Source organism: Heptranchias perlo, chromosome 5 (genome assembly GCF_035084215.1).
Source record: "Heptranchias perlo isolate sHepPer1 chromosome 5, sHepPer1.hap1, whole genome shotgun sequence".
In the NCBI taxonomy this organism is placed as follows: domain Eukaryota; kingdom Metazoa; phylum Chordata; class Chondrichthyes; order Hexanchiformes; family Hexanchidae; genus Heptranchias; species Heptranchias perlo.
Window position 1 is genome coordinate 40,138,617 of NC_090329.1, and position 15,716 is coordinate 40,154,332.

Here is a 15,716-nt window from a genome sequence, read left to right on the forward strand (position 1 = left end):
TATGGTATAGCCAGATTCTGGCAAGACAAACGATGTTCTTACCACTGAATGGGGAGAGGTCTGCATTCTCAGATGCTTTTCCAGTTCCTGTCCTATGATTGAGCTGCCAGTGGGGATCCTTGTCTGCTGAGAGTGCATATCAGAGCTTTAGGAGCATGTTGCACAAGATTCTTTGACCATTTAATTAAAAAGATACTCCATGAGTGGTGTTGAAATAGCTAAGGATGAAATTGAACAAAATCTAACAGTTTTAGAAAACTAGATGCTCAGTAGGCAGATTACCTAGCCCCCGCGCCCCCCCCCCCCCACCAACCAATCCAATTCTGGACAGGAGCAGTGCACTCAAAAACCCAGGAATGCTGGGATTTCCAGTGCTGGCCCACTCATAGACAGGACCTGATGCTAATGGAAGGGGCAAAAATGTTAGGTGCAGTGGACCTTGGAGGTCGAGACCAGCTGGCTACCAATCTCCATCGGCAGCCAGAAGGTGCCAAACACCACATGAAGATCCTGGGAGGGGTGATTAAAGTGGATAAATTGGACCTACCTGATACCCCTTCTTCTTGACCTTCTCACTCCAAGAAAGGATCAGGAAAATCAGCCCTAATATGTCCAATCAATGCACAACAGCAATCAATAAAACAGATAGAATGCTGAACTATATAACCAAAATAGCAGAGTACAAGTCAAAGGAAGTCATGCTCAAACTGTATAATGCTCTCGTCAGACGCACCATGAGTTCTGGTCAATCAGACACAGGGAGACATTCAAACTCTGGAGGCAGTTCGGAAAAGAGCCATGAGATCAATTCCTAAGCCCTGACTTTAACTCGGGGCGAGCATGGGACAGGGCCATTTAAATACACCAGCCCCAACTCCCACCTGAACCTAGCATCAGTGACTTGAGGCCGGGAGACAAGAGTCGGATGAGTGCGACAGAAGGCCACAGGAACAGTCCCTGGCAGTGAGGAAAGTCAATTTTGGGGGGAGGGGGTGGAAGCACTACTGCTCCTCCTGGCCCACAAGGAAACGTGAAATACTTAAATTAACTGATCCTCTCGGACCTCTCCTTGGCACCGAGTTCCCTTGACGATGCCGGCACCAGGCACCGACCTCACGACACGAAGTTAAAATAGTGATGGGGTCTGATTAACATCACCAGACCGCTATTTTTAAATCTCAATGAGGTCTTTGTCTGCCTGGGGTGAGGGCTTCATGTGCTGCCTGCAGCATGCCTGTTAAAATGGCGTGAGTGCATGATCAGCATGGATCCGGCGAGTGCCACGTTGCTGATACTTTAACCTCCCCGTAAGCCACGTTCCCAAATGGTGCAGGGGGTTAAAATCAGGGCTCTAGTGTCAGAGGACTGAGTTATGAGGAGAGACTAGAGAAACTTGAGCTTTACAGCCTTGGAAGAAGATGACTGAGGGGTGATCTTATATAAAATAGTGAACTGTATGAAAAGGGTAGATCTGGAATGCCACTTCAAATTAAACTGTCACAATAGGACACTGATTCATAATTGTAAAAAAAAATAGAGGACTGATGTCAAGAAGTTCTTCCTCACACAAAGTACCATCAATTTATGGAAGTGACTTCAACATAGGATAATGGAAGTATAAGCCCTGGAATCATTTATAGATCCCATGATGGGGGGGGGGGGCCTATCGTGTCTTTCTGAATGGATGAGCTAAGATAGGCCAAAAGGCTGTCCTCATCTGTATCTATCATGTGATCTTGAGAACCTTAATACTGATATTAACTTAATACTGATAACTTTAATAATAACTGTAATACTGATATTAACCCATGGTATTTAATTTCTACTACAGGCCAACATGGATATCCCTGGACTGAATGTTAGCCAACAAGATTACTATGCTTATGTCTACTTCAAGATTGACATTGACTTATTTAATTTTAAGTAAACCTTTGGCTAAAATATGAAAGAATAGATGTCACTTGGTTTTCTGTACGTATATCGCGCACACACACATATATACACATATACACACGGAAGTGGGTCACTTGGTAATTTTTAAAAATGTTTATCTGAACTTAAATAAGATTTTAAAATATTATGATGCTGGTTAAGGCTTGTCTTTTACAGAACATTTTTTTAATGATAAAATCTGTACACTGTTACCTTAATGGAAAATTTTGGCTGATTACAAATAAAATATTTCTTTGTGACTATACCATCTTTAGTCATTTCTTCTATCCATAATAACATTCCATTTTATGCTTTTATTTCAATCAAATCATTCAAAATTCCAATCATTTAGCACCATCTCTCATCATAGTGTTGCACTTTTCTTGTTTTTATGTTAATTATTTGTCTATGTCCACAACATCAATTTCCTTTGTGATTTAAAAAAAACTTACAACATGTCCTAATTTTTTATTCCATTTTGAATAAACTGAACTCCCTCTCTTCATAGCTTGGTGATCAAAAAAAGCATCCCTCTTGTTTTTCTTTGAATTTTCTAAATTACCTTTGCCATTTTGTCAATATGATGATCAAAAACTATACACAATACTCTGTGTACATCTTATCAATTCTTAATAAAAAGTTAATATAGATAGTTGCTTCCTGATACTTAGTGGAGTTAGTTTTACACACTAACAATCTACTTGTTTCAGTAAACTTAACACTTTGAATCTTGTAAAGAATCTTACAACACCAGGTTATAGTCCAACAATTTTATTTGAAAATCACAAGCTTTCGGAGGTGACGAAGGAGAAAGCCTCCGAAAGCTTGTGATTTTCAAATAAAATTGTTGGACTATAACCTGGTGTTGTAAGATTCTTTACATTTGTCAACCCTAGTCCATCACCGGCATCTCCACGTCATGACTTTGAATCTTAACTATCTGATCTGAATAGCTTCCAAACCACCTTCTTGACATGTACAAAAATATTATGCAATATGGTGTATAACACTTACTATGCATTATCTTACATTTCTCAATATTAATTGCCAACTATTAGTCACCTAACCAATTACTAAGTATCTGAATTATATCTATCTGTATAGAAAATCTTTCATTCCCACACAAATTTAGTATAGTCATTAAACCTTAGACATTTTAACTACAATAGTTTCATTAAGATCCTTAATAAACATTATGAACAGCAGGGATTCCCAAAAGTGATTACTAGGGACCTGATCAATTTGAACTATTGCTATTTAGAGCTATCTTCCATTTTCCATTATCTAACCAATTGATTATGGCTGAAGCATTAAACAAATATTTTGTATCTGTCTTTACAGTAGAAGACACAAAAAGCACACCAAAAATAGTGGGGAACCAAGAGGCAAGTGAGAGTGAGGAATTTAAAACAATTAATATCACTAGAGAAAAAGTACTGGACAAATTAATGGGTCTAAAAGCCAACAAATCCCCTGAACCTGATGGCCTACATCCGAGGGTTCTACAAGAGGTGGCTCCAGAGATAACGGATGCATTGGTTATGATCTTCCAAATTCTCTAGATACTGGAACGGCCGCAGTAGACTGGAGGGTAGCAAATGTTACCCCACTATTCAAGAAGGGAGGGAGAGAGAAAACAGGGAACTACAGGCCAGTTAGCCTGACATCAGTCGTTGGGAAAATGCTGGAATCCATTAGTAAGGAAGTGGTAACAGGGCATTTAGAAAATCATAATATGATTAGGCAGAGTTAACATGGTTTTATGAAAGGAAAATCATGTTTGACAAATTTATTAGAGTTTTTTGAGGATGTAACTAGCAGGGTAGATAAAGGGGAACCAGTGGATGTAGCATATTTGGATTTTCAAAAGGCATTTGATAAGGTGTCACATAAAAGGTTGTAACACAAGATAAGGGCTCATGGGGTTGGGGGTAATATATTAGCATGGATAGAGGATGATTAAAGGACAGAAAACAGAGAGTAGGGATAAACGGGTCATTCTCAGGTGGCAGGCTGTAACTAGTAGGGTGCCGCAAGGATCTGTGCTTGGGCCTCAGCTATTTACAATCTATATTAACGACTTAGATGAAGGGACTGAGTGTAATGTATCCAAGTTTGCTGACGATACAAAGCTAGGTGGGAAAGTAAGCTGTGAGGAGGACACATTAGAGTCTGCAAAGTGATATAGACAGATTTAGTGAGTGGACAAGAGGGTGGCAGATGGAGTATAATGTGGGGAAATGTGAGATAATTCACTTTGGTAGGAAGAATAGAAAAACAGAATATTTTTTAAATGGTGGGAAACTATTAAATGTTGGTGTTCAGAGAGACTTGGGTGTCCTCTTACAAGAAACACAAAAAGTTAGTATGCAGATACAGCAGGCAATTAGGAAAGCAAATGGCACGTTGGTCGTTATTGCAAGGGGGTTGGAGTACAAGAGTAAGGAAGTCTTACTACAGTTGTACAGGGCTTTAGTGAGACCTCTCCTGGAGTACTACGTACAGTTTTGGCCTCCTTATCTAAGGAAGGATATACTTGCCTTGGAGGCGGTACAATGAAAGTTCACTAGATTAATTCCTGGGATGAGAGGATTGTCCTATGAGGAAAGGTTGAGTAGAACGGGCCTATACTCTCTGGAGTTTAGAAGAATGAGAGGTGATTTCATTGAAACATATAAGATTATTAGGAGGCTTGACAAGGTAGATGCTGAGAGGTTGTTTCCCCTGGCTGGAGAGTCTAGATCTAAGGAGCATAGTTGCAGGATGAGGGGTTAGCCATATAAGACTGAGATGAGGAGGAATTTCTTCACGCAGAGGGTTGTGAATCTTTGTAATTCTCTACCCCAAAGGGCTGTGGATGATGAGTCATTGAATATATTCAAGGCTGAGATGGATAGATTTTTGGACTCTAGGGGAATCAAGGGATATGAGGATCGGGTGGGAAAGTGGAGTTGAGGTTGAAGATCAGCCATGATCTGATTGAATGGCAGAGCAGGCTTGAGGGGGCCGTATGGCCTACTCCTGCTGCTATTTCTTATGTTCTTATGTTCTTATAATAGTGATTCAAAGAGGTTTCATTTTAGCCACTCTTATGAGTAACCTTATCAAATACTTGATAAAAGTCAAGATACGCATTGGCCAAAATACTCTCATTTACCAACTGATAAATCCTTAAAGAATAGTAAGTAATACATTTGTTAAATACGACTGGTAAGTGGTACAGTGGTGTAGTATTTATGGTACTGGGTTAGCACCCCAGAGGTTGTGAGTTCACATATTACCATAACAAGTTGTGAAACTGATTTCAATAAATCTGGTAACTCATGTGACAGTACCAGAGAAGTAATTGGATTGTCATTAAAAAGAAACAGCTGGTTCACTAATGAAGGCACCCTGCCACCCGTGCCTAGTCTGACCTATACGTTACTCCAGTCCCACACTACAGAGTTGACAATGGCTACTAAAGCAAAAGTAAGGACAGACTTATCAGCAACGACTGAGGCATCATCAGGACAAGACTTAAGGAATCTCAGCTCAATTGACCTTGCAAAGTCCTCCTCATTTATATTTGGGGACTGGTGCCCAAGTTGGGAGAACTGTGCCAGAGATTAGTCAAGCAACAGGCTGACAATAGTACTCACAGAATGGTATCAATCAGCCAACATCCTAGACTTCTTTATCACTATGCCTGGGTATGTCCTGTCCCATGGGCAGAATAGACCCAACAGAAGTAGGGGCACAGTGCTATACAGTCAGGTGGGAGTGGCTCTAGGAATCCTCAACATCTGGACCTCGTGAAGTTTCATTGCTTCAGGTCAAATAATGTTAAGGAGATATGCTGCTGATCACCACATACCATCTGCCTATTGAACATCATTTGGAGGAAGCTCTGAGGGAAGGGAATATACACTGGGTGGGGACTTCAATGCCCACCACCAAGATTGGCTTAGTATCCATGAAGCACTGTCAGCCATCAGCAGCAGCAGAATGTATACCACCAATCTGTAACCTCATGGCCCAACCCATCCCTCACTCCTCAATCACTGTCAAGCCGGGACACTAACCCTGGTTTAACAGGGAATGTAGAATGGCATGCCAGGAGCAGCACCAAGCATACCTTAGAATGAGGTAGCAATCTAGTGAAGCTCCTACACAGGGCTACCTTGTGCAGTTCTGCCTTCCCTCAATTGCTTCCCTTTTTCTCCATTCCTGGAGCTTCAATTCTTCAGCTGTACTACAGTTGCAAAGTTTTCTGTATCTCCACGCAGGAAAAACCCGGGCTCATGATGTTTACCTGACTTCTGCAAATGCACAATTGCAAACTTTTCCCAGCTTCTGTGTATAAGTGGTGAATTAGGATTCCTTCAGAATTATTTGACTTTCTTGTCAATTCATATTTCTTATCTAACCTTGTAAGTAAAATGTGCTGCTTTGCTATGTACAAGGCTAGTCCTTTAATAGAGACTGCGCCAAATTCTTAGTCTTCAGGCCTATTGTTTGTCTTCTAGAATAAAAATAAAGTAGCTGGTTCCTTGTTGCCATTAATCAGCAGTACAAATGTTGCTTTTCCGAAGAAAAAAAAGTCAACTCCATTTAAATGCTGTTGGCTGGCTGGACTTTGTGACTACCAGCTAGTCAGCTTGCAGGCCTGACTCCCTGTACACATTCTCAATGCACAAAGGATCTTAGCATGCTATAGACTGCAAAATTTGGCACAAAGCGACCCAGTGCTAAAGGCATGCGCGCATCGCATCCATGTGTAGCCCCAATTTTTAAGCAATTGCAAAATTGGGTTTGTGTGCTATCTTGTTGATGTTCTTGATGTCACTGAATTTTTTATGCATCTCTTTTACTGTTCTTCTGGTTTCAAACACAACACTGCCACTCATAAAAGGGTAAAATTCCCACTTCTACTCCTGGTGCGAGAAGTGCGTATCGTAAAATTGAAAACCATAGGCTGCAGTTGCACATGCTGGGAGTGCACAAGTGAAAATTTTACCCCAAAGTCAATGGGTCTTGGTTGTTGTTTAACTTGCCGATCTAGAAATCAGCCACTGGGTCAGCGAGCATTATGGCAACAAGCACAGAGACAATTTGGTCAGTGAAACGCAGCTTCCTTCTACGGGGAGCTGCCATATTATTTCCAATTTTTCCACTCTGCACAGCTGCTTTAACAGCTACAGCTGCTTTTATCTCAGTTATTAGGGCAGTTTCTACTTTGTGATGATTGGTTTCTTTTTTGCTGTAAACGTGAGCAGACAGAAGTTAAAACCTCACTCAGGAGACGGCTTGATCTGCATCAGAGATATACTGATGGCATTGTTGGCAAATACTTCAAAAGTGGAGGAATTAGCCTCAGGTCTCAAAGCTGACAAGAAAGATGTTCAACTGGCATAATGGATCTATCACCAACTGACTACTGCAGAAGTGTACACCTTTTCCGATGCGGGAGCCTGATCCTGAGGCCAAATTCAATTTGAAAATTAATTACTGGTTAAATCCTGACTAGGATGAGGAAAATCCACAGGACTAAAATCTCTTAACTGGACAGACGTTCATTGCAATCACCTGTTCTCTGGTGTGAGGTGGATAAAAGAAAAATAAACAAGTTTTATATGCAATAAATCATGCAACTAGTCTATTAAGGATTAAATGAATCTGATCATCCTAGTTGTGGTTCACATTTATGTAAAACAGAATGGCCCCAAAAATCTGCAAACTTACCACTGGATTCGGGCCACGTTCAGGATGGGTGGAGACTGGTGGCAACAGAAGGGGGCAGGATCCAGTTATGCCAGGTCTCTGCCCTGTTGTGCTGAGATTTCCTGTGGTGGTAGGGGGCGGGACGGGATGGGGGCGGAAAGTTATTGCAACAGCCCCCTTGCAGCCTAGCCTCAAAACCGAGATGGGACCGGTGGGATGGAATCACCTACTGGAACTCCCGCTGGTATTGCCTCCGGTGCCCCCAATGTACTGTGCACCTATTAGAAAGAAGCAGGCACACAATACTTGACAGGGTGGAAGTGGGGTCTTAGGATTGTTTTAGAGCAGTTTGAATGTCTACCACAGTTATTTCAAGGAGATTCTGCCAAGGGATGAGCGGCCTTCCTGGAAAGAGGCAGATTTTCGAACCTTTCACCAATCTCCTGCTGGCTGTGCCCCAGTGACTCACCAGTGCTGCATCTTCCTGCTCCCCTCCCCTCACCCCCGGCAGACACTCCAGCTTTGTCACTATAGGTTCAGGCGCCTGCCAGCATTATGCAAATTGCTGGAGCCCGGGAATTCCAACAGGGTCAGGCACAAAGGTCCCTTGCAGGTCGGAAATCGCACTTTACCACTGTTATGGTGACAGAGCAGAATTTTGGGTTTTCAGGCCCTATATTTATAATTTAAATGTTCTCCATGGAGTAGCTCAACACAGAAGTATTTTTATCAAAAATAATTTTTATTCTGTAACTCAAGTACATACATTTCCAAAGAACTTCAGAACAAGAGCAATTTTTCTAGTGTGTTTGCAGAATAAAAGTCTTTAACCTGAGCAATTATCTTACAAAAGCAGTGTAGACTGCAGTATAGAACACAATATTGTTAGCGTTTCTACGCTACTTGGATACTTAACACACATTACAAACAGCCACTAAAAATACAGAAACAGGAGAATCTGAACTGATACTAAGGTGTATATATTTCTAGTTGGTAATGGTCAACAAAATCTGTCAGATCAGGTGATAAATATAGCTTTATCAAAGGTTGAATTATACTCTAAGTAATAAGTACAAGTATGCTTTTTTTAGAAAAGGCCACTTCTGGTTGAAAAAAATTATGAAAAAGTTTAAGCTATACTTTATAGCATTCATTTCTTCTGGCAGTTGAAATTCTCGAACGAGGAGTTAGCTGTTGACTCACAACTCATCATTTTCTAACTCTTCAAAACTTGGGCCACTTGAGATAATAGGATCTTTCTTAGGCAACTTTAAAGACAGAAATATGTATATTTGAACACTTTCTAAACAGAATATGTTAAAAACAGAAAAGAAGGTGATACAACATGTTGTCACAATACATGGAGTTCCAGATTTAGGAAGTGGGGCTTGAGAAGGTTATTTAAACAATTTTGTTTTAGTTCACGGGCGTGGGCGTTGCTGGCAAGGCCAGCATTTATTGCCCATCCTTAATTGTCCTTGAGAAGGTGGTAGTGAGCTGCCTTCTTGAACAACTAAGTGGCTTGCTCGGCCATTTCAGAGGGTGATTACTATTTTTTTTCATTCCAGATTTTTTATTTATTTAAAAAATTGAATTTTAAATTCCCCGGCTGCCATGGTAGGATTTGAACTTATGACTCCAGAATATTAGTCTAAGGCTTCTGGAATACTAGTCCAGTAACATAAACACTATGCTCCGTACCCCTTATATTCAATGAGATACCTGTGCCTACTGATTTCCACATAAACTATTGCGCTTCAGATTTAAATATAAAAATGTTATAAAAATAATGGGGCTGAAATTCCGTGAGGCTTCCACCCATCTCCCACAGTAACTCAGGAAATGACCAGCTGTTTCCATGAGGATTTTGCCAGTCTCTCATCAGAGTTGCAGTGGAAGATGTGATGAACTCTTGCAGAACTTAAGCTCCAAGCACTTGGTGATATTTAAATCCTGGGACTAACACATAATATGGGAACCATTAGGCTCAATGAATTTATAAAAAAATTGTATCACACACCACTCTCCAAATCCAGGCTCACCATATTTGGAAAATTTCAGTCCAAATTCCGGAAAAAATAATTTTTGAGATCTAATTTTAATTTAAGGAATCCTTAAATTAGGAAAATTATTCCAGATCCAATGTTGAAATTTAACTAAACAACACAGTTACAGGGAATGCTAAAAAAAATCTGAAAAGTCCACCAAACATTATTTCCTCTTTACTACTTTAAAAAAAAATCATGTGTGAGGGATTGCAGGTGTAACGAGTTATCCCTTTTACCTCTAGGGCTTGTGTTGAAATTTAGTACAGGTTGATGGGATGATAAGATATCTGCTGGATGTAAGAGTTCCAAATTAATGTGGGCAGCTTCAATATAGTGAGCACAGGCCATAATTCAGCACTACGTTGATAGGCCTATTCATAGAGGCCTCAGGATAGCTAGCGTGGGAAATGGAAAATGTCACACTAGTGCATTAGAGGGTGCTCTTCTGAGACTGGGAAAAATAGAAAGAGCTGTCTTCTACATTTAACTGTGCCATGCCTAACTTGGGAGTGCTTGATTATAGCACTGGGATAGTGTTACATTTCTCAGCATTAACATTTTTCACAATGATTCATAAAATATGCCTTTCCTCGAATCATGTGTATCCACAGTGAGTACCACTGTTATATTTGTCATGCTCAAAATAAGATTCAAGCTCTTGCAGTCTCTTCCTGCTATCCACCATCTATTTTAAGCACAATTTTTTTCAGGCATGAACTTTGTGGTGTATCTTTTAGCTCCTGTTAGCAACAAAGGGAAGTAAACATATGGAGTAGTTCCAGACTCATGGCCATTACTGTTAGAAAATGACCCAAAGAACTTGCCTTTAAATAATGCCTTTCAAATGCTCAGGATGTCCCAAAGCACTTCACAGCTAAAGAATTACTTTTGAAGCGTAGTCCTTGTTGTTATGTAGGCAAACACTGCAGTCAACTTGCACAGAGCAAGATCCCACAAACAGCAATGAAGGAATGACCAGTTAATCTGAGTCCAGCATCCTGGCCTAAACTCTTCCATCTATATGTAGAAATATTTTCTGATATCTATCTCAAATTTGCCCTTTACATTCCTGAATCTCTCTTAGCCTGCTTCTCCAATATACCTGAAAGTATTGTTTTAAGTTTAATTTTTCTATCCTGTTAAGTATCTTATATACCTCTATGTTACCGTAAAGCCCTAGTTAATCAAGTCTTTCCTCATAGCTCTTCCCTCCAACATTGGGGATCAGTCTTGTTGCTCTCCTCTGTACTGCCTTTAAAGTACCTCGATGGGCTTCTCATGTTGCAACAACCAGAACTATACACAGTATGCCAGCTGCAGCCTGATCAGGACACTGTACAGCCTCAGCAAGACTCCTAGAGATTTAAACTCAACTGATTTGACAATATAATCCAGCATACTATTTGCTTTGTTTATTGTCATCTCAGGTTGTTTAAATGCAGTTAGATACTAGTACCCTAAGTCTCTTTCATCTTCCTCCTTTCAAGTTCTATCCCATCCATGAGTGCATGTATCTCCTACTTATACTTCTAATACATAGGGAAAGAAACCCAATTTTTTTTGGTGCAAAAGTGGTGTAGTTCTGACAGAAGGGACTGGGATTTGGGTGTAAATTAGATGCACCAGAGTTAAACCTATTCTGCAATAAAAGCTCAATTTTGGTAAAATTAGCTGCTGGCAGAAGATGCACCCATCCCCAAAGTGGTGCATGTATGTAAATGACAGGATCATGAAGCCCAAAGCTCCTGGCCTAGAATTTTTTCCATTTACATTAGAATTGCATCTGACTTAAATTAAGCTTGTAAAAGAGGGATAAGCTACCTGCATGACTTGGCAAACCAGAAAGTGGTTGAGTTCACAAGCTTTAAATATCCACAATTTTTTTCTGCAACATCAGCTTTGAATGAAGCAATTAGGAAAATCTTTTCTCATTGTGTCCAAGGACTCTCCAAGCTGCCTTTCATCATTTCCAGGCAGGGACATTTTCTGTTTCCCATCTTTCCATCACACAGCCCTTATTATGGGCATTCCCATATATGCCTTTATGACGGAGACAAGAAAAGGATAGGAGAAGGAAATTAGGGAAGCACACAGGTGGCCCAAATCTTTGTGCTTGAGTCCTAGGAGGGCTCTTCAGCCAGCTGAGTCGCTACTGCAGGTGCATGGGCAGCTTGGTCCGATCTCCTGACACCTACATCAGCAGGCATCTGAGGGCATTGGCTAGAAAGGTCACATGAACTGTCATCAGGAAAGAGGACGGCATCATTAAGGTGGGCTTTAGCCACGCCACTTGTACTGGGTCCTGGATCCGATGGTATCAGTAAGATCCTGAGAGATGTCACTCCGAAGCTCTCAAAAGTCGCTTTCCGTTGTTCTCTCCAAATGGTTCCCCGAGCCCTGATGTCCAGTGGTCAAAGAATCCACGTTGGATGCACTGGCCAGTCTGTAGGTCTTTCTGTTGGGGTGGGGGTGGTGGATGCAGATGATTGCAGTGCCACCACCTACTCCAGGTAGTGCTGCATTGCATCAAATCCTTCTCAGGTATTGGTACTAAAGTGACCACTGCTATCTGTCTCAGTCCCTCTATGATGGCCCTAAGTGTGTCCATGTGTGTTTTCTTAGAGCAAGACCCCACAGATAGAATCATAGAATCATAGAAGTTTACAACATGGAAACAGGCCCTTCGGCCCAACATGTCCATGTCGCCCAGTTTATACCACTAAGCTAGTCCCAATTGCCTGCACTTGGCCCATATCCCTCTATACCCATCTTACCCATGTAACTGTCCAAATGCTTTTTAAAAGACAAAATTGTACCCGCCTCTACTACTGCCTCTGGCAGCTCGTTCCAGACACTCACCACCCTTTGAGTGAAAAAATTGCCCCTCTGGACCCTTTTGTATCTCTCCCCTCTCACCTTAAATCTATGCCCCCTCGTTATAGACTCCCCTACCTTTGGGAAAAGATTTTGACTATCTACCTTATCGATGCCCCTCATTATTTTATAGACTTCTATAAGATCACCCCTAAACCTCCTACTCTCTAGGGAAAAAAGTCTCAGTCTATCCAACCTCTCCCTATAAGTCAAACCATCAAGTCCCGGTAGCATCCTAGTAAATCTTTTCTGCACTATTTCTAGTTTAATAATATCCTTTCTATAATAGGGTGACCAGAACTGTACACAGTATTCCAAGTGTGGCCTAACTAATGCCTTGTACAACTTCAACAAGACATCCCAACTCCTGTATTCAATGTTCTGACCAATGAAACCAAGCATGCTGAATGCCTTCTTCACCACCCTATCCACCTGTGACTCCACTTTCAAGGAGCTATGAACCTGTACTCCTAGATCTCTTTGTTCTATAACTCTCCCCAACGCCCTACCATTAACGGAGTAGGTCCTGGCCCGATTCGATCTACCAAAATGCATCACCTCACATTTATCTAAATTAAACTCCATCTGCCATTCATCGGCCCACTGGCCCAATTTATCAAGATCCCGTTGCAATCCTAGATAACCTTCTTCACAGTCCACAATGCCACCAATCTTGGTGTCATCTGCAAACTTACTAACCATGCCTCCTAAATTCTCATCCAAATCATTAATATAAATAACAAATAACAACGGACCCAGCACCGATCCCTGAGGCACACCGCTGGTCACAGGCCTCCAGTTTGAAAAACAACCCTCTACAACCACCCTCTGTCTTCTGTCATCAATCCAATTTTGTATCCAATTGGCTACCTCACCTTGGATCCCGTGAGATTTAACCTTATCTAACAACCTACCATGCGGTACCTTGTCAAAGGCTTTGCTAAAGTCCATGTAGACCACGTTTACTGCACAGCCCTCATCTATCTTCTTGGTTACCCCTTCAAAAAACTCAATCAAATTCGTGAGACATGATTTTCCACTCACAAAACCATGCTGACTGTTCCTAATCAGTCCCTGCCTCTCCAAATGCCTGTAGATCCTGTCTCTCATAATACCCTCTAACAACTTACCCACTACAGATGTCAGGCTCACCGGTCTGTAGTTCCCAGGCTTTTCCCTGCCGCCCTTCTTAAACAAAGGCACAACATTTGCTACCCTCCAATCTTCAGGCACCTCACCTGTAGCGGTGGATGATTCAAATATCTCTGCTAGGGGACCCGCAATTTCCTCCCTAACCTCCCATAACGTCCTGGGATACATTTCATCAGGTCCCGGAGATTTATCTATCTTGATGCGCGTTAAGACTTCCAGCACCTCCCTCTCTGTAATATGTACACTCCTCAAGACATCACTATTTATTTCCTCAAGTTCCCTAACATCCATGCCTTTCTCAACCGTAAATACCGATGTGAAATATTCATTGGGACTAGCTTAGTGGTATAAACTGGGCGACATGGACATGTTGGGCCAAAGGGCCTGTTTCCATGTTGTAACTTCTATGATTCTATGATTTAGGATCTCACCCATCTCTTGTGGTTCCGCACATAGATGACCTTGTTGATCCTTAAGAGGCCCTACTCTCTCTCTAGTTACTCTTTTGCCCTTTATGTATTTGTAGAAGCTCTTTGGATTCTCCTTTGCCTTATCTGCCAAAGCAATCTCATGTCCCCTTTTTGCCCTCCTGATTTCTCTCTTAACTCTACTCCGGCAATCTCTATACTCTTCAAGGGATCCACTTGATCCCAGCTGCCTATGCATGTCATATGCCTCCTTCTTCTTTTTGACTAGGGCCACAATCTCCCGAGTCATCCAAGGTTCCCTACTTCTACCAGCCTTGCCCTTCACTTTATAAGGAATGTGCTTACCCTGAACCCTGGTTAACACACTTTTGAAAGCCTCCCACTTACCAGACGTCCCTTTGCCTGCCAACAGACTCTCCCAATCAACTTCTGAAAGTTCCTGTCTATTACCATCAAAATTGGCCTTTCCCCAATTTAGAATTTTAACTTTTGGGCCAGACCTATCCTTCTCCATAGCTATCTTAAAACTAATGGAATTATGATCACTGTTCCCAAAGTGATCCCTCACTAACACTTCTGTCACCTGCCCTTCCTTATTTCCCAAGAGGAGGTCAAGTTTTGCCCCCTCTCTAGTCGGGCCATCCACATACTGAATGAGAAATTCCTCCTGAATACACTCAACAAATTTCTCTCCATCCAAGCCCCTAATGCTATGGCTGTCCCAGTCAATGTTGGGAAAGTTAAAGTCCCCTACTATTACCACCCTATTTTTCTTGCAGCTGTCTGTAATCTCCTAACATATTTGCTCCTCAATTTCCCGTTGACTATTTGGGGGTCTGTTGTACAATCCTATCAAAGTGATGTCTCCCTTCTTATTTTTCAGTTCTACCCATATAGACTCAGTGGGCAAACCCTCGGATATATCCCCTCTCACTACTGCCGTGATGTTCTCCCTAATCAAGAACGCAACTCCCCCTCCTCTCTTACCTCCTGCTCTATCTTTCCTATAGCATCTGTACCCTGGAACATTGAGCTGCCAGTCCAGCCCCTCCCTTAGCCATGTTTCAGTAATAGCTATAACATCCCAGTCCCATGTACCCATCCATGCCCTGAGTTAATCTGCCTTGCCCATCAGACTTCTTGCATTGAAATAAATGCAGTTTAATCTAGACTTCCCTTGGTCTTTGTCCTGCTTTCTCAGACCATCTGTCCGGTCATGTTTTGTACACTCTCCCTTACTGCCTTTTGTTTCTGTCACTACTTTACTTCCCACTGACTTCCTGCATCGGTTCCCATCCCCCTGCCATATTAGTTTAAACCCTCCCCAACAGCACTAGCAAACACTCCCCCTAGGACATTGGTTCCAGTCCTGCCCAGATGCAGACCGTCCAATTTGTACTGGTCCCACCTCCCCCAGAACCGGTTCCAATGGCCCAGGAATTTGAATCCCTCCCTCTTGCACCATCTCTCAAGCCACGTATTCATCCTAGCTATCCTGTCATTCCTACTCTGACTAGCCCATGGCACTGGTAGCAATCCTGAGATTACTACCTTTGAGGTCCTACTTTTTAGTTTAACT

The 15,716-nt window shown here is 41.8% G+C and overlaps 2 protein-coding genes across 3 annotated transcripts in view; one reads left to right on the top strand and one right to left on the bottom strand.

The window, feature by feature from the left end:
* LOC137321710 (V-type proton ATPase subunit C 1-B-like) overlaps positions 1 to 2,192 on the top strand; it is a 67,524-nt gene extending 65,332 nt beyond the window's left edge. For both annotated transcript variants that reach the window (XM_067984270.1, XM_067984271.1), the window contains exon 13: positions 1,832 to 2,192. In XM_067984270.1, the coding sequence (XP_067840371.1) occupies positions 1,832 to 1,927 (96 nt within the window). In that variant the 3' untranslated portion in view covers positions 1,928 to 2,192. The remainder of the gene's footprint in view (positions 1 to 1,831) is intronic.
* A 6,254-nt stretch (positions 2,193 to 8,446) lies between these two features.
* Positions 8,447 to 15,716, bottom strand: part of LOC137322146 (protein disulfide-isomerase A6-like) — a gene marked incomplete at its 5' end in the record, with an annotated part of 62,082 nt that continues 54,812 nt past the window's right edge. Inside the window, one exon of the mRNA XM_067985261.1 lies at positions 8,447 to 8,903. Within this exon, the coding sequence (XP_067841362.1) occupies positions 8,835 to 8,903 (69 nt within the window). The remainder of the gene's footprint in view (positions 8,904 to 15,716) is intronic.